The 25,418-nt window shown below is 41.6% G+C and overlaps 2 protein-coding genes across 8 annotated transcripts in view; one reads left to right on the forward strand and one right to left on the reverse strand.

The window, feature by feature from the left end:
• The first annotated feature begins 1,134 nt into the window (after positions 1-1,134).
• On the forward strand, positions 1,135-10,554 carry tgfb5 (transforming growth factor, beta 5). 2 transcript variants are annotated; one of them, XM_085171972.1, is made up of 7 exons: positions 1,135-1,495; positions 3,855-4,018; positions 4,164-4,296; positions 4,388-4,498; positions 6,044-6,224; positions 6,631-6,784; positions 9,348-10,554. In XM_085171972.1, the coding sequence occupies exons 1-7, from the start codon at positions 1,135-1,137 to the stop codon at positions 9,504-9,506; spliced, it is 1,263 nt and encodes a 420-aa protein (XP_085028098.1). In that variant the 3' UTR covers positions 9,507-10,554. The 2 variants fall into 2 exon arrangements, with proteins under 2 accessions (XP_085028098.1, XP_085028107.1); XM_085171981.1 differs by lacking the exon at positions 9,348-10,554 and adding an exon at positions 7,752-7,853.
• kcnk4a (potassium channel, subfamily K, member 4a) overlaps positions 6,027-25,418 on the reverse strand; it is a 28,067-nt gene continuing 8,675 nt past the window's right edge. For 5 of the 6 annotated variants that reach the window (XM_085171915.1, XM_085171904.1, XM_085171928.1 and 2 more), the window contains 3 exons: positions 24,489-24,675; positions 23,546-23,682; positions 15,013-23,452 (listed from right to left, as the gene is read on the reverse strand). In XM_085171915.1, coding sequence (XP_085028041.1) covers positions 22,379-23,452; positions 23,546-23,682; positions 24,489-24,675 — 1,398 coding nt within the window. In that variant the 3' untranslated portion in view covers positions 15,013-22,378. Of the gene's footprint in view, positions 11,284-15,012; positions 23,453-23,545; positions 23,683-24,488; positions 24,676-25,418 lie in introns of those variants that run through there. The other variant, XR_014875964.1, reaches the window with a different exon arrangement.

Consider the following 25,418-nt stretch of genomic DNA (forward strand, 5'->3'; position numbering starts at 1 on the left):
GAGTCACATCCTGCAGCAGGTCTCTGTGTCTTCAGCAGAGCTTTCAGCTCAGCTTTCAGCTCAGCGTTCACCAGGCTGGAGCTCATTTAATTTGGGATCTGCAGGTCACTGTAAAGTTTCCTCTCTTTTTTTTTTTTTAACTCACAGCACAAGGACTTCTTTCTTATGTTTTCTGCGTCATGTCTTTTTACGTCGTCTGACTTTTTCCGTGTTTAGATGTTTATATGAGGGGTTTAACAGGCCCACCGTGTTTTTTCCAACATAAATCACTTTTTTTTTTTCTACGTTTCAGTACAGCCCGCTCACTGTTTACCTATAACGGGGAATGGGAGGACCTCACTAGGTTTTTCAAGTTGTAGCTAGATTCTCTAGAAGCGGATATGGGACAGTCTTTTGCTCCACACATGGGTGTTTCGGGGGTGAAGGCACGGGAGCTGTGTTGCTTTCGGTAAACTGCGCCGCTCAGGTTGTTGTTTGAAGGATTTGCGACATGGGCTGAGCTCTTGTGACGACTCTGTTCTCCTGAAAGCTGTTCGCGTATCCGAGGATGGACGGCGGAAAACGGAGATAACGTTTTAACTTTCCGGACAGACTGTCGTTAAAAAAACGCCACCTTTACACGAAGAGAGCGCGCGCACGGCGGCAAGGGACACCAGAGCTCTCTGAGCGCACCAGACTGGACCTGAAGAGTCACGAGAAATTTCCAATCACTTCATTTTTACATTTTTACAGTGTTTTTTTGCAGTTTTATATTTTTCTTTTTAAATTAAAACAGCCGTTTTTTCTTAGATGCAGTAAGTTAAATGTAGATTTTAAAGAATAAATAATGCGTCCTTGTGTGTTTGGTGTTTGGCGCATCTATGAAAATGTTATAAAACTACAAAATCAGAAGTGTGAAGTCAGCAGATGCGGTTTTCCTTTTTTACATGACGCGGTTTTGACCAAATTAACACATTAGAGCTGGATTTTTCAAAATAGTTTATTGATCAAAGTTAGGAAGGCTCGCTTTTCACCCTCAGTCTCGCAGTTTAAATCATTTTACGCACACGTTTCTGCGCGCTTGGCTTGGAGACGCAGCTTGTTGGTCAGAGCCCACTGCGCTGAATTATCTCCGTCCTCGCACCTCCCCGGACAATGTGGCTTCCCCGCCTCGCGCTGCTGCTGCTGCTCCGGTTCTCCGGTGTATTCCTGGTGGAGGGCTTCAACACCTGCCAGTCCATCAACCTGGACGCGCAGAAGTCTCGACGCATCGAGGCGGTGCGCGGTCAGATCCTCAGCAAGCTCCGCATCCGCAGCCCTCCGGATGACGACGACGACGAGCCACAACCGAGCTCGGTGCCCCCGGAGGTCATGCTGCTGTACAACAGCACGCGGGAGCTGCTCAAGGAGCGCGCGCGCCAGGCCGAGTCCGCGTGCGAGCGCGAAAGCAGTGAGGAGGACTACTACGCCAAAGAGGTGCAGAGGATCGACATGCTGCCCCCCCGCACCGACATAAGTGAGTCCTGAGTCCTGACAGGGGTTCTCAATGTGTGGCTCGCGGTCACCAGTGGTCACTTTAGAAGAATTAAAGTATGTACTAGTTTGAAACGTCTGAATATCCAATCCCATCCGGGTAAAACAAACACAGAGGCCTCTATTCGCTGTTGTTGAGCGTGGATTATGTAATTGAATCTCAGTGAATTACAGTGAAAAAGTGACAATGTTGCCATGTTTTATTTTCATTTTTTAAACTCTTAAACAGCAAATCAGGTGCGTGTTTTCCCCTCATGAGAGATTTATTTGAACCTCCTCAGGTCCTGCAACAGACTGAACAGCCCCTCCACCCATATCATAGCAGCAGTGACTGATAATTGTTTAATTTAAAAAAAAAATAAAAAAACGATTTTCGGACTGCTGATGGATTAGTAGTTCTTGAATATTGTATCTGATTTTGTGAGTCTGTCTTTGATTAACCTGTTTGGTTTAATAGTTCAGTCTCCTAACTAAGCTTTATAAACTACCTGCTTTGATCAACTGTAACTACATATATAGCAGGTTCTCTGTGCACCATCTATTATCAGTTGATATAAATATTTGTAACAAATTCTAACACAATAAGAGCTGAAAGCAGCAAGTGTGACATTTTTAATTAATTTATATCTTTTGCCAACTACTGTAACTTATAGTGCTGTGCAAAAGTCCTGAGCCACCCTTCAGTTCCTTATATTTTACTTAGGGGAAAAAAGTATTTATTCTAATGTGCTTGAAAATCAATATTTGGTATGACTACTTTATTCTTAACTCTTTTCATCAAGCTTTCTTTTTATTTCTTTAAGCAGTCTTCAGGTAAGCTTCTCAGGGCTCCTTGAAAGACATTCGAAGATCCTGTTTGGATGTTGGCTGTCTTTTGCTCTGTTGTCTGTTGGGATGATCCCACGCTGCTTCAATTATTCTGAGGTCTGATCTGGATCCATCACTCACTGAGACCTGTTGCCACTGAATTTCAGTCCAGTTCTTTCATAATTTTGTACAACTCAGCCTTTTTTCCATGTTTCCCTTCCTTTAAATGACTTCCTGACAGCCACCCTTCCACTGAGACTATTTCTAATCAGTCTACAGTGAACAGCAGATGGATCAACTGAAGGTCCAGGTCCGTCTCTCAGGTCCTACATCAGGCTGGATTTTTTCCTGTCCTGCAGACGGATTGTAGACCTGCTGTCTTTTGTCTTCCACTTGTCCAATTTCCTCAGTTTTTCAAGGACACGCTGCACAGCTTGCTGAGATAGGCCAACTAATAGCTCTTTGGAAAAGCATCTTGTTGTTGCGAAAATGCTATTTTATGCCTGTTAAACTGTGTTATGTTTTATAAATTTAAACAATGTATTTTTGTGTCAGGCTGGTAGTAACAAAGTGCCCAAAGATACCATTTAAGATACCATTCGCTAAGTCCTCTGTTATGTGTAGACACAGCACTGGTTCATCCCTTGACTAAAGTCCCTTTTTTACACTAGAATGATTCATAGGCCAGTGTTAAATGGCTCAACATATTAAAAAAAAACATTTCTCTGAAAACAGTCAGGCACAAGGACTGGAAATGAGAAAAAAAGTGTCCAAAAAAGACCTCCAGAAAAGACCACTGTAAAAAAAAATACATAAAGTCTGGCTCCTTGGAAGTACATATAAAGAAATGAGGGGTGGATCAACACATTTGTAAAGTACATTTAAGACATTTTGTGTAATTATGTGTCTGTTTAACGGTTTATTGGCATTCACACCTGCATTTATATTTCTTGATAAATACAACAGAATAACTACACTGTAGTCTGCTGTAAACCACATGCTTAATAGGGGGACCTAAAAGGAGAAGTGTTAGTAGAAGTAGTCAGTAAGAAGTTTCTGGCTGTTTTAAATCGTAGCTACTGCTGTGAGACACTGTACTACTGCACATCCCATCTTCTAAAAACTAAAAACTACCCCAGATGTGCCCCTCAGTAATGCACTCTGCTTTCCTACCCCATCAGAGCACTTTCATGGAGTCGATCCACCAGCTGTGGAAAGAAAACTCGGTGTGTTGATGGATCTTATTTGGAAGATTTGAAGATTAATGGTGCTGCTGATATTACATGGTGCATACTTGTATAGCTGTCTAGGTGTTTGGGGATGTTTCACACAGGAAACCCATGAGCACAACAATCAGCCATATATTAAACATAAGCCCGACACATTTAGCCTCTTTACCAAAACCTATAATTACGTCCGAGACAATCAGTCCCACAGTGCAGTTTTAACCCATAGTATAAATACAGCATTGTGTGAAGGCACGAGATGTTGTTGGAGCATTAGTCATCCACAGTGCTTTGTTTTGCTCCCTCAAGATGCGGTGCAGCCAACAGCACCCAGCCCCCACTACAGAGTCGTCCACTTTGACGTCAGCGGAGTCGACCTGACTAACAGCACTCTGGTCAAGGCTGAGTTCAGGATCTTCAGAGCCCCCAACCCACAGGCCCGGGCCTTGGAGCAGAGAGTGGAGCTCTATCAGGTATATCCATTATTCTCAGTGAGTGACAGTCTGATTTGATCTTAAAGTCAGAAGATTGTTATTTATAATTCAACCCAACGCAGAAACATCTCTTATGTATCGATGAGATGGGGATCTAGCTCCTTCTGTGTGTTTGTTGTCTCAGCTGCTAAAGCCGGATGAAGACAGCACATCCACTCAGCGTTACATCGACTCGCGCACCGTTCAGCCAAAAGTCAAAGGAGCCTGGATCTCTATGGAGGTCACAGAGACTGTAAAGGACTGGTTGTCAGATCCAGGTGAGCTTCAGCGCCAGCGAGTCGTTACCAGCTTGCACTGCGATCCATACATCAGTGTTTGCACATCTCTTTCCCTTCTTCCCTCCCATAGAGAATAATCTTGGCCTGAAGCTGGGCGTCCACTGTCCCTGCTGCACCTTCGTCCCGTCCACCAACAACATCGTTCCCAACAAGAGCGAGGAGCTGGAGGCCCTGTTTGCTGGTCTGTTGCAGTCTTTTATGATAGAAAGACTTTATAATCATGCATTTATGTGCACTGCAGATGCCGCTAAAAGCACTCTAGTCCAGGAACTGAGATTAAAGGGACCCAGTGATGATGATGATGCTCCTTATTCTGTCATATAAATTATTAAAAAGGTAGATGCAGACGTAGTCCATGTGAGACTACATTTTAGGCTTCAGACTAATTTAAATGTTTCAGTTTTGCTACTTATGCCTCTGAGTGACGTCAATGAGGCATGCTGTCCCTGATATGGTCCTCCGAGCCACACAGAAGCCCCACCCACCCGCTGTTCAACTGTTTCTGAGGGGCAGCGAATCAGAAGGAGGAGAAGAGCCAAAATGGCTTGTTTCATTTGTTTGCTTTATTTTGTTACTGATTATGTCCTTAAAATCAGCCACAATCAGCCTCTTTGCGCAGATGCTTGTTTTTAGATGGCTGTTTGGGAGTCGTCGTTAGTTGTACTGCAGCTACGTGAGATTGTTTTTCGCAAGAACAACTAAGCAAGACAGCCAGCGTGCCAGCAAGACTTAAGAAACTTCAGTTGTGTCTTGGCGGTCTTTTGAGTTGCGAAATGCAAAGTTCACAGATTTGGAAGAGTTGAAGATTTATGAGCGCAGCAAAAAAAATAAGCAGGTCACAAAAAAGTGAACATAAATAACAAAAATGATTTATGAATCACTCACACACTATCTTACAGGAATAATGGAAAAACTGTTCCTCCACACAGTGATACTACTGAATACCAGACTGTCTGTGTTGCTTCATTTAGGCCCCCAAATTATGGCACTTTCCTCAGGACTTACTCTCAACTGAGCCAAGTCAGGTTTTTGCACACGTGGGGGAAAAGAAATTCAACTTGTGATACTGATGTAAGACAAGCAGGGGCTTGTTTTGAGCGCTCTGGCTCCTGTAGCTCAGAAAGAGTGAAGCGAAAAAACGATCCATGAAGTCAGACAAAGAGTCAGACCATCGTTTCTGCTGTAGGAAACATCTGGTTTACATATTACTTCTGTCATATTTGTTCAATGACATTCAAAATGTGCACAAGAACATTACTTCTGCTGCCTTCTTAGAAAAACAGAGTCTTTAGAGGGTAAGCATCAAAGAGGTGACGGCGCCTTTCACGGACAGATTCAGTAGTTATTGCTGCTTATGAAAAAACACTTTTTCTGGCACTCACACCGGGGCTGGCTGACTAACTTTAAAAACATCATGCACACAATTTTCTGCCCTTTTAACAGTGCATTAACTTGGAATTTAAATATATTTGGATTGAAAAATATGCTTAAAAAAAGTGTGAACTAAATGCTTTGGCCTGGCAGAAAGACAGCGTGGAGTTTTGGGAGGGGCAGCAGTCGCTGCTGCAAAATGAAAGCATTTCCCATGCTTAGAGTATTGCACAAACCATAGGAATTAAATCACATTAGCTTTGAAACAAAGCGACATCCGCCCACAGACTCTGGTGGAAGACAGAAAGTTTTAGTTTTTCATCCTAAAAAAAAAAAAAAATTCCCTCTTCTGTAGGCGTGGATGATGAGCGGCTCCGTCAGATGAGGAAGCCTGGTCAGGTGAAAGGACAGGCCGACTTCAGCACCAAGACGCCGCACCTCATCCTCACCCTGCTGCCCAGCGACAGAGTGGATAACCCGGCCAGGAAGAACCGCAAGAAGAGGGCGGCCGCCATCGACACCTCAACCTGCTCCCGGTAGGCCGCCGACCAGCCGCTCGTGTGTTGGTTTAGTGCGACTGACTGACAGCGCTGACACTCCTCCAAGACTTGTAGTTTTGTAATTCCGAAATCTAGTTGTGGGGAGCACTCGGTTTCATTTTGTTTTTTTCCTCGTGACCCACTTTGCAGACAATTGCGCGGCAAAACTAACAGCGCTGACCCTGTGTTTAGACTGCAGGCCAGCAGGCATGCAGCGTTTTATTTAGACTACCTCACGCTGCAGGGGAAAACTCTGGCAGCCCTGCATAATTACCATGTGATGGTTGGTGCTTCGATGGTGACCTGTGGTAATTTTCCCATGACACTGAAGAGAAGGGTGGGAGCTGAACTACATATTGTGTGTGTGTGTGTGTGTGTGTGTGTGTGTGTGTGTGTGTCTTAGTGGCTCGGACCAGGGCTGCTGCCTGCGCTCGCTCTACATCGACTTCAGGCGTGACCTCAACTGGAAGTGGATCCACGAGCCAAAAGGTTACAAAGCCAACTTCTGTGCCGGCAACTGTCCTTACCTCTGGAGCGCCAACAACCACTACAACATGGTGAGCCTCAGGGGTCAAAAGGTCACCTGGCTACTAACCCAATCTGTTTGATCTTTGTTGTTCTTTCTTATAAATTTTGCCATAAAGACTTTTAATAATCAATAATTGTGGTTAGTTAACAGCTGACATTTGACATGTTTTGCTTTTGCTAAGAAAAAAAATGTCTTTATGTCCGTTAAATTATGGATAATAATTGGATAATAAGATCAGTATATGTGCAGGTGATCTCTGTGAACCAAAATATAGGGCATACTCCTAATATACAGCTATGGATGTAAGCACAAAGCCCCACCCACCTGCAGTTTAAAGCTTCTGTTTGCAAGGGACAGCCAATCAGAAGAAAGCTGGGTTAAAGTGGTGGTTCTCAAACTGTGGGGACAGGCCACACCCGTGGGGCACAGAGCCACTGCAGGTGGGATTGTTATTTTCAACTCGCATTTTTATTTATTGTTAATGATTAATAAAAAACAATGTGGGTGTGTGGAGTGAAGTTAAAGAGGCGCATGCCAGGAAAAGTTTGAGAACCACTGGCTTAAAGGGAGAACAGCAAAAACAGCTGGGAGCGGCTGCACCGAGGCCCAGCATGAGGTAAATAAGGATTATTTTGAAGTGGGAATCATGCAAAGCTACACTAGTGCATAGTAGCTGGAATTAAACTTAATCTGTGCCCTTAATAGAACAGAATTGGTAAAGGCGGTTTTTGGGATTGTTACTAATTAGCCGAGTCCATGTGTGGATACCTCGATATTAGCAGCTTCCCATATCTCATGAGATGCTAGTTCAGACTAATAACTTAGATGACCTTCTCCAGTAGGACAAATGTGTTCTTTTTTTTCAACATATATTTCTTTCCAATTTGGAGATTCATGACCTTTAGTGCTGAATATTTTGAATGGAAACAGTGACAGACTTCTCGGTGCTGAGACACGGCCAAATTGTATAAACAGAAAACATCTGTGATTGTCAGAAAAATCTGAGCAGCTCCTCCTCAGCCCGTCTGCTAAAACACTCTGGTTTGGACCGAACTCCAATCAACGCTCGGCTTGACGTTAACGTACAGAAAGTCTGAAACGCAGGCGACATTTTCCCGTAAGTGAGCCCCGAGCGCACTGTTTGCGGCAGCTAAACACCACTGGTTAACCCCAGCATCATAAATGGGCTGACACCTCACAGAAGCCTGTTGAAGAGCACATAGGTTTATGCAACCCAGCTGGCCCGTCTCACTCAGCGAAGGGCTCGGCCTGTAGCCTCACTGACTCTCACCTTTCTTGTACTTCACTTTAATATAGATGTGTAGATTTTCACATTAATTTTCAACTTATGTTTGCAGCAATTACACATTTTGCTGCCGTCAAAATGTGGCTTTAGTTTAAGGCAGTTTGGCTGCTTTTGCTGTGCATGTATTTTGGAGAAACTGACAGGATGTACTTAAAGAAGTCAAAGTTGATTTGATTGCTATAGATTTACTTAGAGTTCCCCCACATAAAATGCACAGAAAGCTACATTTTAACGTCTGAATATGAAGATTTAAAGCTAAAAAACGGACCTGGTAGGAATTAAACTTGAAAAGTTGGATAAGTGAGGGAAATGTAGAGACTCTGAAAAACAACCATTAAAAGTTATTTTTAAACTGGAATAAAACAGGAAGTTATGAATCATCTTGACTTAGCTTTATACGTGCTGTTTATCTCATTTTTACCAGTAAACAGAATCAGTCAACCTTTTGTTATGTTTAGCTAAACTAAGCAGATGCTGATATTAGGAGTGCCATTGAACCTCTCATCTAACTCTAAATAAGCCAATTTCCCAAAATCTCAAACTAACATTTCAGATTTGCCAACACATTTTTAAAAAGTACCAAAATAATCATGCAAAATGACCACAGACTGTATTTAAAAGATAGAGGTAGCCACTGGGACATTTGAAGCTTTGGCTTTAGCATTATAGCCACCACAATCTTTAACCCGAGTGTTAGTCGCTTATGCCAGCAAACATCATTTAAGTGCATTCAAAGACTGTATGGGTGCATTCAGACACAGATACTACAGAGATGCTAATTAGCGCTAAAAAATAATAGTGTTGTAGAATTTTACTCCCTAAAACTGGAGCACAAACTTATTACTCTTATTAGACTCATATTATTTGTCAGTTACTTGCATTAAAAATGCTCCAAAAGGCACCAACACCTCAAACACCAACTCAAGTTAGCAGAGGTAAGGCCAAGTAGGCACTAACTGGTCACTCAGACCTGTAACTGCAATCCTTAATACAATGAAACAGGTCAGTTATGAAAAAAAAAAATCATGTCCGCGCAGATGTTACAAAAGGTAAATTATTTAAAGAGACCTAAACAGCTTTTTAAGCATGAGAGTCTGTGGGGATTGGCTCGTTTGTGGCCATAAGATGGACTGCCGTTTCTGGCACTTACCACATTGGCTTCATTTTTCAGCCCTGCTTAAACTTGGGCTGAACTTCACACTTTTCAGCATGTTCATTCATCACTCACAGCGCTAAACTTTGGATAAATCGCTCTAACATCTGCTCATTTCTGTTCCCGGGTCAGATTCTGCCCCTCTACAACAAGCTGAACCCCGAGGCCTCCGCCACACCCTGCTGCGTTCCTCAGGACCTGGAGCCCCTCACTATCATGTACTTCATAGGCCGCACACCGCGTGTTGAGCAGCTCTCCAACATGGTTGTGAAATCCTGCAAGTGCCGCTGAGGGAGGCAGACGGACTGATTTCAGGACCAAAGCTACAAACTGCTTCTCTCAGGGGGGGACACACTGATCCTCTGTTCATTAAGCTTCGCACCTCAGACTCATGAGATGTTATTTTTTTAATGCTACACGACTCCAGTATCAGGATTTTGCTTCCAAACTTCTGCTCTTCACGCTCTGGAACTTTCTGTTTGACTGGAACACTGTAAATACTCAGCTCTATTAAACCCGTACTTGGATATTAAAATGAAACGGGGGTTGCTGTGCGCCTGCTGCATGAAAAGGATTCTTTTTATCAGGAGTTTGATTCCCCCTCTGTCGTTCTCCTGCGCCCGTGGGCAGCGGGGGCAAAGCTGACGTGTTTGCTTTAGGTTTGAAGGTGTTGATGAGAGGGAGGCGGTGTGGAAAGGTTTACAGGCTGACTGAGATCTTTAGGAGAAGGAGGGAACAGATAGAAAAGAGAGAGAGGAGCTGTGTCCAGGCAGAGGCCCCCGCCAGCTCTCTGCGGTCCCGGGTTGAAATCTGCCTGCCGTAAACAGGATGTGAAAGATTTCCAGACACCGACCCGACCACTCACGGAACGCCAGATTTAAACGCTCCCCTCATCTCCGCTGTTGCGCTCTCTCTCTCTCTCCCTCTCTCTCTGGTGCTCAAAGTACTGGGATTTGTGGTGGGAGGAGAGAGGGAGAAAAGAGAGGCTTTGAAAATGAGACGTGGGATGATAGGTCTGTATTTGGAAAAGTTTTGGAAGTTTGGAAGGTGGTATTTTGCAGCCTTAGCAAATTTGTAACTATTCGGGTCTGGCTCAAACATTTCATAATCGCACTCTCATGCTCCTCTGCTGAATGTGCCTTCATTATCTTTATGTAAAAAGCTGTTGACTCATTGCTGAGGTTGTATTTTGTCATACCTATGTTTATCATCGTCTCTCACTCTCTCTCTCTACAGCCGAGTATTCACATTGACCACTTTTGATAGAATGTCTAAAAGCTGAAAATAAAAAAAAAATAAAAAAACATCCCCAGGGCTCATTTTAAATATAGACTCTCTGGTATGCCGGTGGTTTGTGTGTGAGAGCGAGACAGACAGCGACTGGGCGCATGTGTGTGTGTGCACGTCTGCACTGTGTGTGTGTGTGAATGTAGCTAGTGAGGTCATGCGTGATAGCACAGAAGTCATTCCTGAGGTTTTATCGTGAATTTTATTGTGATTGTGTCTGAAAACAACAACAAAAAAAGCTCCATCTGCAGCAGATGTTCTCTCTGTGACTTTGCTTAAATGTATGCATGTGTGTGTTTTGAAAACCTGCTTGACTGTAAAGTTTTAGCTGAATAGGAAGCAGTCCAGTCCCAGTAGGTACGAGGCCGTGACAACATCAGTTATAGAAGTATTAAGCGGGCCAGTGGTTTTTATACTCTCACTGGTGTTACGCCACAGGAAATATCGCCTGCAATAAAATCGTGTAACTGGATACTTCAAACAATATTCTGGTCAACACTTTGAGGATGTGCTGTTGTAAAAAAGAAAGAAAGAAAAAAGTGTACATGACAGCTTATAGATATCTGAATGTTTCACTTCAGGTGGATTAAATGAAAATTTTCTCTCCCCAGGTTGGCGTAAGTGCTTTTTCTTCAACGAATCCATTTATTTACTTCAAAGTTTACACATTGTGCTCATTCACAGCTTTACACTTTTACTAGAGTAGCTTTGCATAAGTCTCAGTTAAAAATAATCCTTATTTACCTGACACTGGGTCTAACTTTATTTTGCATGAAACAAGCTGTTTTAACCCTCATAATGTCCTCCCAATTTTCATACACCTGGGGTGATCAGGGGTCAAAAATGTCCCCACTTCATTTGAGTGTTTTTTAAAGTATAAAGTATAAATTGTCAATCAATTCAGTGTTACATCTTAGTTTTACTTAAGACCAACACATTAACACAAAATTTACCCAACATTTTACATTTTAGGGCCACCACACCTTGTTTACAAAAAATACACCCTGTTTTTAAGCGAAAATAAAACAAGAAAATTAAATATTTAATTGTTTAGATAATTTTGACTATCTGACTAACTACAGAGTGCTGTATGTTGAACTTCAGTGAGAATTTTTTTTTTGAACCATTTAAATTTTTTAAATGGCAGCACATAATCACACCTGGGGTGCTCAGGGGTCAAAAATGTCCCCACTTCATTTGACTGTTTTTTAAAATATAAAGTATAAATTGTCAATCAATTCAGTGTTACACCTTAGTTTTACTTAAGACCAACACACTAACACATAATTTACCCAACATTTTACAATTTAGGGCCACCACACCTTGTTTACATAAAGTACACTGTGTTTTTAAGTGGAAATAAAACAAGAAAATAAAATATTTAATTGTTTAGCTAATTTTGACTATTTGTCTAACTAAAAAATGCTGTATGTTGAACTTTAGTGAGAAAGTTTTTTTTCAAGCGTTTATAAATTTTAAATGGCAGCACATAATAACACCCGTGGTCCTCAGGGGTCAAAAATGTCCCCACTTCATTTGACTGTTTTTTCAAGTATAAAGTATAAATTGTCAATCAATTCAGTGTTACATCTTAGTTTTACTTAAGACCAACACATTAACACATAATTTACCCAACATTTTACATTTTAGGGCCACCACACCTTGTTTATAAAAAATACACTGTGTTTTTGAGCAAAAACAAATTGAGAAAATAAAATATTTAATTGTTTAGATAATTTTGACTATCTGACTAACTACAGAGTGCTGTATGTTGAACTTTAGTGAGAAAGTTTTTTTTGAAGCATTTATAAATTTTATATGGCAGCACATAATCACACCTGTGGTCCTCAGGGGTCAAAAATGTCCCCATCTGGTTTGATTGATACTTAATTAATATGAAGTCGATTTTTCCCCCACTTTTAATTAAAACTTAATTCAAACATTTTTAAACATTTTTTTATTCCATTTCAAATTTAAGTCTGATAAAAACCTCATAAAAAGGAATTTTTTCTTTGTTTTCGGGTAAAAAATAAATTAAATCATCAGTTATCGTGATTATCGTTTCACAACCAGAGTCGGTTGCTTTAACAGATGATCACAGACGGGTTTATGTCAAAGTTAATTTAGAAAGCTGTTTTTAAACTACTTCAAGTTTTTTTACTGGCAGCAAATAATCACATCTGTTGTCCTCTGGGCTCAAAAATGACCCCGTTTGCTTTGACTGTTTATAAAGCAAGAAGTATAAAATATCATCCATCTCTGTGTTTCAAGGTTTTATTCTACTTTATTCCAACTCGTTACCTGACAGTTTTCTATATTTTGGCATGGTGGGAACACCAGGGCATGGGTCTGAGTGAAGGCAAACTTTCATGAGGACAAAGACATGTCCATATTTGACACAAGCACGTTTGAGCACGTTTGTGTCATGAACGATGATCATCTATTGTGTCTTTATCAAGAAATTATATCCTTTTTGTGCTTCTATAATTAATCTTGTGTCACCTTTAAAACTTCTCTACCAGACTCAGGATGTCATAAACTGGCCGTAGCGACTCTACTGGATGCACGGCAGTAAGAATCAACACACCCACATACGCCTACAGCTGCATTCGATCCATTTTTCTTCCTCTCTCGTTGTCCCTCCTTTTTTGTCATTGAGTTGGCTGCAGAGCAGCTCATCTGCTGATTGGATGGTTGTTGGTTCAATCTCTGTGTGCTCTAGTCTGGAGTTCTTACCAAGGTGTCCTTGGGCAAGTTACTGAACCCCATCCATTGGCATGTAAACATTCAAAGGCAGAATACAAGCAGAATACACTGTGTGTAATGCTTTCAGTACTCGAGTAGAAAAGCAACTGAAGGAGTATGGGACCTGGCACATGTGCTTGGACTGTGGTAGATCGTCTTTCTCTGAGGCACATGAGAGACTCATGCATCGTCTGACACTGGGAAGGATAGAAGACCAGATCAATGTTTCCTCACATTACTGCAAATACTCCTCTGTCTCAGCTGACTCCTCTTTCCTGCTTGATTCTTTGTCTTCATCATAATTGAAATGAAAGATGTGTAGTCCTCTGACACATCTTCTATTTCAGTTTCACATTCTGAAAATTCAAGAAACTTCAAGAAGCCCAGTCACTTTCTTTCCAAGCTTCTCAGACTACCATGTCCTGGAGGCCTGAGAACCTACTTGAACATAGTTCAGATTCTTCATCACTTTTCTTCACTTCATAGCCTTCTTCCACTTCTGCAGGTGGGTGATGTGCTTTTTCAGAGAAAGGGTAACATGTGCTCTAAATATTAGCTATATTTTCATTATCTTCTAACCCTGGATCTTCCTGAACATTGATTCTTCCTCCTCATTATACTAGAGGACAATATGTGCTTTGTCCTGCTGGTCATTGCTTTGCACAACATGGTAAAAAAACGGAAGAAAAAAAAAATTAAGACGGACTTTTGCGAGATCTCACAAAACAAACTCGGGATCTCGCAAAACAAATTCGGGATCTCGCAAAACAAACTCGGGATCTCGCAAAACTTTTGCGAGATCTCGCAAAACAAATTCGGGATCTCGCAAAAGTTTTAGCCGCATTCTTCCCATTAGCTCGAAGCTAATGGGAGGTCTCGACCTCCCGTTAGCTTCGAGCTAATGGGAGGTCGAGACCTACTACAGCCGGGAGGAACACCGCTTTCCCGGCACATCGTGCCTCGTGCGGCTAAAACGTTTGCGAGATGAATTCTTATAACTGTTACCTTTTTCTTTTACCCCTGGCTATTTGTGTTCATGTTTTGTTGTTTTGTATACTTCATCTGTTCGTATGTTGTATACTCATTGTTTGTTAAATAAAGTTAAAAAAAAAAAAAAAGGAGGGAAAAAAATGGAGGGAAAAAAAAAAAAAAAGGAGGGAAAAAAAAAGGAGGGAAAAAAAAAAAAAACTTTTGCGAGATCCCAAGTTTGTTTTGCGAGATCTCGCAAAACTTTTGCAAGATCTCGCAAAAGTTTTGCGAGATCCCGAGTTTGTTTTGCGAGATCTTGCAAAAGTTTTGCGAGATCCCGAGTTTGTTTTGCGAGATCTCGCAAAAGTTTTGCGAGATCCCGAGTTTGTTTTGCGAGATCCCGAGTTAGTTTTGCGAGATCTCGCAAAACTTTTGCGAGATCCCGAGTTAGTTTTGCGAGATCTTGCAAAACTTTTGCGAGATCTCGCAAAACTTTTGCGAGATCTCGCAAAAGTCCGTCTTAATTTTTTTTTCTCCCATGTCCCCTGCGGGGCTCTGTACAATACGAAGCACTTTGATGCGACTGTTGTTGTGATTCGGTGCTGTGTAAATAAACTTTCATTGAATATAGAGCACCTGCCTCCTCATTGTGCTGCCTGTTGTTGTTGTTGTTGTGGTTGTTATGACCTTTGCTTGACCCCACACATCAGTGATCCAAGATCAAAGATGTTTGAAAGCAGTATGTTGTGAAAATACGGCTCTTTGCAACACTTTGTACTTTGGGGTCATTTTTGACCCCTGAGGACAGCAGGTGTTATAAAATCCAATAAAAACCCCATAAATAAATCAAATTACTTAAAACTTATTCCAATCACGCATAGTATAGTAATGAATAACTTCTGTTATTTTCAGACCATTTAATGAATAAAAAACACATTTTTGATAGCAAAAGATTTCTTTAGAGGACAAAAATGACCCATGGACAGCACAAGGGTTAAGACAGCTGTCTTCTGATTGACTGTAAACAGGAAAGGGGTAGGGCTTCTGTGCCTACAGCAGTGAAATGTCCCTTCTATCACAGTGACATCACGCAGAGTCAAAATGAGAAAAAAAAAATCTGGAACTTGGTTTTTAGTGCAGTGTGAAGCTGGGCTTTTGGCTCACAGGGATTACTTGCACATAGATATATGGACAGAAGCACTGAGCCACTGACACATTACACCTACACGAGCTGCTCGGCCGCGGAAATCAATGCCAAGAAACTTCCGGTGCACAATTGTTTGTGCCAGTGATAATGTCAGAGGAGGTTTGGAGCTCTGCAGTTATTGAGTCAGCAAAACGTTGGTGGTTCAGCATTTGCTGACCCGGTCTGGATCTTTGCGTGGTCTGTAACTTCATAGCTGAACTGCTGTGGTTTCGAAACGTTTCCAGTTCGCAGTAACACCGCTTACGGTTGATCATGGAAAATGCTGGAGGGAAGAAATTTCACAAACTTGACTCGTTTTAGAGGTGGCATCCAATTACAGCACCGTGCTGGAATTCAGTGACCTCTTTAGAGCGACCCATTTTTTCCTGAATGTTAATAAAGGCAGACTGCGTATCTATGTGCTGGAGTTTGTACACGTAAACTCAAAGATTAAGAGGTGTGGCCCACTATTTTTATTCATATAGTCTACTCTGACCTCACTGTTTTAAACTCTGGATGTGAGCATCCAGCACTTTAACAGCGTAAATGACAAATAATAAGGAGATATAAGGAGTATAAGCATAACAGGCCCCCTTAAATTTTCTTAAAACAGTAAAGTGAGCCGTTTTCAGAGTCTTTTGAGTGAACTGTAAGAATTAGAGGTGGGTGGATCGATACCAACACTGGTTTTTGGTGATTGTAACGATACTTTGCTTCTTTCAAGTTTAGTATGTAGTCCACTGAACTGTGTTAATTATTTCTTTGGAAAAAATAAACCTCAAGCATGCAATATGAAAAATGTCCGAACCTTTTTGTGAGACAGAAAAATTTACATCCCAGGTCTCCAAAGACCCAGTTTCAAAACACATGAAAAGCTGGTGTGTTGTGTTAACTAATTATTGTGGAAAGTAACAATCACAGTGATATAGCGCTGATTAAAATGTGTTCAGAATTTGCAAATTGAGAATTCATCTCATACGTCATGGCGCACTACTCTCCCCCAATAAACTGCCTGAATAACTTAAAATTATTGGTACTGATATCTGCAATTCTGGCCCTGTATTTAGTTGGTATTGGACTGATACCAAATTTTGTAATGTGGCACAGGACTACTGTGAATGAGGGGAAGTGTGAATGTTGAATGTTTTTGTTGAAATGTCCAAGCAAGTATATACATGTTAAATGTCAAGATATATGTGTTTAAACAGCGTCAATTAACACACAACGTCAGGCTTTTTATTTCTATATGATAATTCTTTATAATTAAACAATAAGAACAAGTATTCTGATGTCCTGTAATCATTTTGAAGTTATAATGAACTTTTTGTACAAAGTATCAGATCAGTATCGTCGATGCCACAATGAATTTCACTTGGTATCGGTTTGGAAAGGAAATCAATGGTGTCACACATCAAGAGTATGAATGTGACCGTTTTGTATAACGTGAAATCTACTTTAAATTCCCAGAAATATTACCAGACATGACTTATAACCCTGCTCTGACCACAAGATCAATTGAGACATTTTAACCCTAAAACACCCGGGCTAACCCTTCTTTTTTGTTCCTGAACCGAACAGTTTCTGTCATATTTCAGGCCGTTTCCAGAACAAAACGACTAGGTGTGCATCAAAAGTTAGTGAAAACCCAGAGCCTGTTCTAATGGTTGCCAAACCTCATCTTTATTGATATATAGTGAGGTATATTTGTACGCATCATTAAGAGTACAGAGGAGGTCGTCAGGTGTCATCTTCATGACATTTGGGTGGGAGCGATAACCTTCTAAAGCCTGACCTGTGAAAATTAAATATTAATTTACATATATATAATTTGTATCATATTTGCTACTTTTTGTGTAATTAAAGATTCATTGTGCTATTTAATTTGTTTCTGTTCAGGGGGGAATAACACTGATGATACAGACATGTGAAAAACTTACTAAATCTCATCAAATATGACATACTTGGTGTTATAGGGTTAAAAGTAAGAGGATCAATGCCACAATGAAATAAACCCTAAAAAATGGTGAAAGTGAAGAATTCAATCAAGAGTTTCCTAATAATTAATTCCCCAGCAGCAGCAGTCCTTGTAATGATTTGCTAATTTGCTCTCTTCACAGTATAAAGAAAAATAAAATGAAATCATTCTTATTAGAATTTATTAGAATATATTTTTGAGCAAAAATGAATTAAAAAGTCTGTTTTTCTCATTTTTTTTTTTTTTTGTATGTGTTTAAATGTTAGGCATTAATAGCATTGACAGCACGAATGCTTTTTCCTTTAATCTGTGCATTCATCCATGTGTTTATTAGCCTACATATAGGCTATATTTATAATTTGTGTCATTACTCACACACATAACTCTCTGACTCAGTAGGCTGTTTATTTATCTAGAGGCTGGCACTCTGTTTAATCAGATTAAAAAAAATAACCAACTGAAGTCGGCTTTTTTATTTACACTTTATAAATATAGATATATAGTGTAAGAAATAAATTATCGCACAGTCAAACGGCCCTTGATTCATCCAGTTTCTCAGAAGCAAGCATCTAAAACCCAAATCTGCCTGCGTGGCTGGATGCTGCTGCACGGAGACGATGTTTTTGGTGAACTGGTCCTTTAATGTCCTTTAATGCAGTGTGGTTTAACTCCCAGCTGTGAAAGTAGCTTAAAGAGATACAAACTGTTCTAGAGGCATTACAATAAAATTGTTTTTCTGAGCAGTAGTGAGAAACAGCTTCACTCTGTGTGTGTGTTGGGGTGTCAGTCCTCGAGCTGTGGTGAGCCTCCCTCCCCCCTGAGTAAACTAGCCCCAGCATCTGTTAGTCTTTTCCACTTAACTACCCCTTGCTAAATCCAACCTGTACTTATCCCACGGTAGAGCGCCTTGCTCCGTCTCACATTGAGTCCCTCTGTCCTTGAGAAGGACGTCTGTTGTGGATGTCGACCCCTGCCCGCACACACACAGACACACACACACACCCTGCCTTTGACGTATAGAGAAAGAGTGAATGCAGCACACCCCTACATTCATATATTTTGCTATTTTTGCCTCCATGCAGCAAAATATGCCATGATTAATGGTTCTGGCTCTGGAAACGCTCGCTCACCCTCCCCGTGCTGACCAAAAAGTAAGAGAGCCTGTTAAAAAAGTAATTCATTCACATCACACAAGCACCTTATGGTCTGAGCTCGCATGACAGGTCTGGACGAGACTTTAGATTGAAGTCATTCCTATTTATTCCTGCCAGTTCAATTAAAACGCAGCTCTCGGGGCAACAGGGCACCATAAACACAAAATATAGAGTTATACAAGCAGCAGAGCGGCAACGAGACACAAGAGTAAACAGAAGATACCGATCTGTGGCCTCGGCGTTATTGAAGCCATATTCGTCGAGCAGTCAAACTTGGAGAGCAGAGCTGTACTTGAGGCCCTGCTGGGACAAAATAGCTGGAAGGCCAAACCCACAGAGGCCTGGATGTTCTGGTTTTTAACAGACGAGGGCGTCGTTTCTGTGCTTTCTTTCAATAACTGCACAGCAGGGTGGCTCAGTTTGACTTTCAGTCTGTCTGGTGTTGACTGTGGGAGCAGAAAAGATTTAGTAGCTATTTTTTCCCCTTGTAAGTAATCACTAAATCTACAGCTTTCACAACACTTTATCACCCTTGGATTAAAACAAATCCTCAACTAATACAAAGACTTACAATTTAAAAGTATTTAGTCTAAAACTAGGCTTAGGCTAAGACTAATTTTTAAAAACAGGGTTAAATCACATACGAAAATACAGCCTTTAACAGGCTTTTAGCTGTGTTTTTTTTTTTTAAATAAAAATGTAGTTGACATTTATTTTTCAAGTATTTATATGCAAAAGTTGATCTTTTAAAAAATATATAGTGTTATCTTTCCTGTGGGTTTTGATTTAGTTTTTTAAAAAGATGTTTGAAGATGTGATGCCCATCCTTCCACTGATACCGTTTCTGATGAGGCTTCAGTGACCAGTAGATGGATCAACTGAAGGTCCAGCTGCACCTTGCCTGTCCTGTGCCAGTTTTTTTTGTTTGTTTGTTTTTTTCGAAGATAAACCGCTGAGATATATTTTGGAATCACCTTGCTGGTGTAACAATCCCATCTCATGCCTGTCGAATTGTGTTATCTTTGGCATTTCTAATAAACTCAGCTGGAGGCATGGGAAGAAAGCAGCCTGTCAGAAAAACACCAAGTACCTTAAAAAACAATTATTCTCTGAAAATAGTCAGGCCCTTGGAAGCAAAATATAAAGAAACAAGGGATAGTTCAAGGCTTTTGCACAATGCTGTGCATAATTAATGTTTAGTTATGTACATATTTAGCATAAAGCCCAATAATATCCCTGCTGTCCACCTTCATTTTATTGTACAAAAAGAAAAAGTAATAAATAATTTTAAAAAGCATCCGTCCTCACTCAGGACTCATAATGACATTACTGCTGATGGCTCATAGTCAGCGCACCACTATGAGCCATCGACTTCCAGCTTTCTGTCAACAAGTGACAGAATATGTGGGAGCCTGAATTTGAGTGTAGACTCTGTCCGTTACTTATTTTGGCACCGGTGGAGGGCAAAATGCCACGATAGCCTCGTGTAGTAGTTCCTGCTTCTGAGTAAGCAGGAAGAGGCAATTCATCCCACATTCACCCAAAGCTGAGTTCATTCAGGACTTTCAGGTCAGGTCATTTCACATCTGCTGCTGCACAGTGCGCCAACTGTGTGCCCGTTTTATTCTGTCTGCGACGTGTGCTGAATATAATATAATGAACCTTTAGAGATTTACAGACAAGAAATTAACATATATTATGTAAGCGAATGAGAGCGCAGTCCATATGTAATGCAGTGTTGAAAAAATACAGTCCTTCGTAAATTAAATTGGACGCTCATATTAATCATGACCAAGTTTAAAATAATGAGGTCAGTGTATTTACTGTAGAACTAACTCTGTAAAACCTCATTCTCAGTTTTCTTCTGCTCTCGGTTTTGTATGACATCATTGAGAGCATCTCAGGCACACAGCTCGTGGTGTGAACACGGAAGCCCCACCCACCCGATATTCAAACCTTTTGTTTGTGAGCTGCGGTCAATCAGAAGAAAGTCGTCTTAAATGAAGATGAACTAAAACTGATTTGTTTCAGACAGTGGATGAACTGAGGGTTCTGCGCCAAAGCACAGTTTAAAATCGATAAGATCATTTTAATCTGTGAATTATATGAAGCTGTTCTAACAGATTCCAAGAATAAAAATATGGATCTTTTGTTTTCTGCACTTCTACTTTACGGCGCGCCCATAGATCACCTGCCTGACATATGTACAGAGGCCGTGTCCTCACTGCTGTAGCCTGGGTGGTGATTCTGCCTAGAGCCATGTGCTGCGTATCATCTCACCATCCTGTCACTACCTAAAAAAGCCAGGATGGAAAAAGTTAACGTATAATATCCACGGTGATAATAAGAATGAAAAACTGGGTATATATCACTGTATGAGCAATGTAGGCACTGCATAATGTAAAGACACCCTGTAGAGTTTATCTCTTTCGCTTTCAGACACCAAAACACACTCTGGGTCCCTGTGAGGCTTTTAGTGTTAAACCACTAAGTGTTTTATTAATACATGTTCTAATTTGCATATTTGTGATTAATAAAGTAGAAGACCCAAGTGTAAAAAGTTTAGTGACATTAAAAGTGAAAGAAAACTCCACAGTTACAGGATAAAGACTTAATGTCTGGTAACAGTGTGTAATAAAGGTCTCTTTAATGTGTCACTGTAAGATACATCTGAGATATCAACTGGCAAAAAAATGGGACATGAAAGGTTATTACACAGGATATAAAACTTGTTATTGTTCAGAAAAAGAATTAAACCTAAAAACAAAACAAAAAACTGTAGCTGTCAAGTGGAAAAGTGGACACAAGCAGAATATTACCAACAGTGATTTAAGGACACTTGATTGCAAAGTTGGCACGCAGCACAAACTTAACTTAAATAACTTTGGTGTGACTGTATCAGGTTTAATCATCTGATTTTCTTTTATAACCCTTTTTAAACACAAAATAGTCAGGAGATCCTTTAGTAGTCACTTTCCATCATCCCTAAAACGACTGACAACTTAAGGACCTGAATGACAGCACACCATGGTGCAATGGTGCAGTTCTGATGAAGAATAATGGCCCTGCCGTGCTCTGAATCGGATGTGCTGTTGTCGTGGTTTTGGTTTTCCACCCACGCCAGGGTTTTCACCCGGGAATTTTCGTGGTGGTAAGCTACTCAGATCCTGGCGCATCTTGTCTTTTCATCAATTTAGTTAGCACACGACGACCTCACACACTTTAAATACATGTCGTTTACTGTTCAAAACACATCCCCGGATGTCTTTCCCTTTTAAGGTTGCATTTCATAAAATGATTTTTTTTTTATGTTAACGGAAGTGGTCTTTTTTCAGGCGAGGCGGCCGACAGCTTCTGTAAATTGCTGTGTGTAAACCCTGCACTGCATTTAAAGCTTATAGTCGCTCCTCAAAAGTTAGCCTCACAAAGCCAGATTAAATCTCAGATTTAATGTCAAGTCAGTGCCGAGAATTGACTGAGCTCAGCAGCTGAAAACAAAGCAGGTAATTATGTTTAATGACATCTTGGTAATGATGTGACTCACTCAGTCCCGAACCTTGTTTACGAGAGGAGCGGTCCGCTTAAAGTTGCTCGATTAGCCTCACTGAAAGGCAGATTTATCTCTTTGTCAAAGCGTCCTGGAAACTCAAACCCAGCTTATATAGTTTTAGTCACACTAAAGTAACAAAGCAATATTGGTGAGGTGGTTTTGTGAGGCTAACTATAAACACCAAAAAAAGGAAAGAAAAAACCCCAGAACGACAGCTGCATTCATGAGGCGTGTTTCTTCTAGCTAGCAGCAGTGTAGAACCACAGCTGTGATGTCGGCTGCCACATCTGGTTTTTGTCAGAGTGCAGGAGCTGCATCTGTCTGGTTCTCAGGTAGAGACAGGTCTGAAAGAGAGGATGCTGGAGGTGGTGTTGGAGGATGGGATGGTGGCTGCATGTCACTGCTGGGCCTCCTAACCTGCAGCGAGCTCCACCTGTATGATAGCTGTCTCCTCATGCTCTTCTTCTTAGGCTTTCGGGGCCGTCTCCTCTTCTCCTGGCTCGTGGACTGGGGGCGGTCGCTCAGGGTGTCTGAGGACTCGTCAATGTACGCCAAGTTCTCGCCGAAGAAGTCCAGCAGCTGGCAGCTTGGTGAGGGGGCTGTGGTGATGTCAGGGGAGGGAAGGAGGACTTCGGGTAGGGATGTGGGCACAGGGGAGGAGCGAGAAGAAGGACTAGGGTCAGGTGCCTGATTGTGGCTATTGTTTGGTGCAGATTCATAGTTCTCTGCTGGAATCAGTTCATCTTTCCTCTCTGATGTGTCCATATGTGCGAGTCTTACTGATCCCTCCTCCATGCTGCCGATGGTTCGGCACGGCCGGAACTTGTGGGGTGCCGTGTAGGAGAAGGAGACTGAGGAGCCATCTGACCTGGAGTCGAATGCAGACTCTGATCCAGAGAGTGACCCGTCCTGCATACGTGCCCCTACAACATCCAGCTGTGAAACGGAGCGGGTTACGGGGACGGAGAATGAGCGGGACAGGTGGTGAGGAAATGACCTGCCCTGCCCTTGCAGACCCCTAGCAGGGTCAGCCCTGTACCCTGCTGCTGCTATGGGGACCGTTCCCCCTCCAGCCGCACTCACCTGTGCCTTTGAGTTAGTTCCCCTCGCCCCGGACGAATTGTCCCGCAGTTCACTCATGGAGCTCGACAGGCCAGCCCAGTGACTTGGCAGATGTCCATTCTCAGGTCCCCCTCGCACCAAGTATCCCAGTGTACCCTGGGCTCCCCGGCGGATGTGTCGGCGCTCGCTGCGTTTCCAGCGCCGCCGCTGCAGGAGGAAGGGGTCATTAAATTCCAGAGGATTTGGGATGCGGAAATCCTTGGACATGTTCTGCGTCCAGTCTGTTGCGTGGGCCCTCAGCTCCTCCATCTGACAGGGACACAGGTTAACGTTAGCTTTACAACATAGAAGAACTGACACAAGTTTAGGTGTCTCTCAGATAACATTTCTGGAGTCTCCCACCTCAGCACGAGTCCTTTTAGACAGCACCCTCAGCCAGTTGCCTATCATGGTGAGGATGGAGGCAAAGTAGGCAAGACCAAACACGATCCACAACAACACCAGAAGCTTGAAGAAGCTGTTGTCTTCAGTACCTCCAACTCCATGCAGAGAAAGTTGATTTAATTTTTAATGTGATGTTCCAGTGAACGTCACAGAACAGAAATGACAGAAAGAGGCAGTCCTGTACAAAGTTGGTTGACCATTCATCATTAATTAAACCTCAGCGGGGGAAGACTACAGTTGTAACTTTGTGGGTGGATAGATAAACCTCGTTTTTGGGTTATTTGTATATAAATGTCATATAAATTGTGAGTGAGTGATATGTTCAGGCTGTTTGGCCTCTCTGACAGAAACAGACCACAACCCAAATATATTCAGTTTATCATGAGAACAACGAAGACAAGAGCAGAAAAACAATTCATATTTGCGTTAATTAGAGGTTTCCTATAAAAGGGCACGGAGGTGCCTAGGTCGCGGCGTTCTGAAGTTATTGCATTCACATTTTTTTCAGAAAACTTGACCTGTTATTCACATTTGTTCTGTCAATACAACTATGATATCAATTTGAAATGCCTACATCATCTCACTTGAGGTATCGCATTCACAAACTTGGGTGTCCACACCGCCCACCTGCCCAGGTGATGAGAATACCCCATCAGACTTTCAAGGCAGAGGCCTAAAAAGCACTCCCTCAGCAGAGGATCACACTTACAGACTGTCATTTGGAAAAGGATCTGTGAAAATGCCCATAACACCCCCATTAAACTGAAACACTGAACATAATCTGCTCTAGACCAGGTTACATGTTCAGCGTATGTTGCTACAACTTCACCAGGTAAAAAACGAACAACCATCAACTTGTTGTCCATATTGATTAAAACGTGTGTGTGAGTTTGGTCTGTACCTGGTACATAGTCTCCAAAGCCAACAGTGGTGAGCGTGATGACCACAAAATAGAGCGACTCCAAGAACTTCCAGTTTTCCACTTTCTGAAACACGACCGTCGGCACAGCGAGGAAGATCAGACAGCCAATTAGGATGGAGAGAACTGCTGAGGTCACACGCACAGTCGTGGGCCTGACCTTGCGTTTCTATCAGAGAGAAAGATAGAAGCCAATACAGATGCAGAATAAATCAAGATCAACACAGCTATACATGTAACAAAAAAGTGCAAGAATTAAACTAGATTAAACAAAAAAGGAAAAAGAATTGTCTGGATTCAGGCTGAATGTTGAGATTCGTCAGCTTTTTATTGGTCCACACTGGCATCTTCATCACATGTCTGCATCTCAGGATTATTTTCTTTCTTTATACTAAAGTCATGGACTGAAGATGTAACAGCGGGGCAGCTTTAATACCCATCTGTTTGAAAAGTCCTGAAAGAATAAACAAGTACAACATGACTTGACTATGGTGACCACGATACCCTTGAATAAGGCTGCTGTCTGGTTGCTCTAAGCTGTGGCTAAAGTGATTCAGCTGATCTGACTCTAATGCGGGTTTTATATGAAAATTCACTTACAAAGACAGTTTTTGTGATTTTATTTTATTTTTTGTGGAGAAATAAGGTTCCAGGAACAGCTTTATTTAGTAGTTCAGCTTTTCTGGTAGGGCTCTGCAGCATTCCCAACTGACAAACATAATCTCTGCCTGGGTTCCCTGCCTAGTCGGACATGTACAAAACAGCTCATTTAGGAGCTACCAAAATCAGATGCCCAAACTGGCTCCTTTCGATGTTGAGGACTCTATTCTGAGCTTCTACCAAGTGATCAAGCTCTTCACTTTATCTGTAAGGCTGAGCCCAGACATTTGGTTCCTGCATGGTTCTAACTTG

The sequence above is a fragment of the Neolamprologus multifasciatus genome, chromosome 2, assembly GCF_963576455.1.
Source record: "Neolamprologus multifasciatus chromosome 2, fNeoMul1.2, whole genome shotgun sequence".
Taxonomy (NCBI): Eukaryota; Metazoa; Chordata; class Actinopteri; order Cichliformes; family Cichlidae; genus Neolamprologus; species Neolamprologus multifasciatus.

Bases quoted from the DNA above. Each gene is read 5' to 3' on its own strand.
- tgfb5 (XM_085171972.1), top strand. From the start codon at position 1,135: ATGTGGCTTCCCCGCCTCGCGCTGCTGCTGCTGCTCCGGTTCTCCGGT. The intron at 4,499-6,043 runs GTCTGTTGCAGT...CCTCTTCTGTAG, and splicing joins GCTGGAGGCCCTGTTTGCTG to GCGTGGATGATGAGCGGCTC. The intron at 6,225-6,630 runs GTAGGCCGCCGA...TGTGTGTCTTAG, and splicing joins GACACCTCAACCTGCTCCCG to TGGCTCGGACCAGGGCTGCT.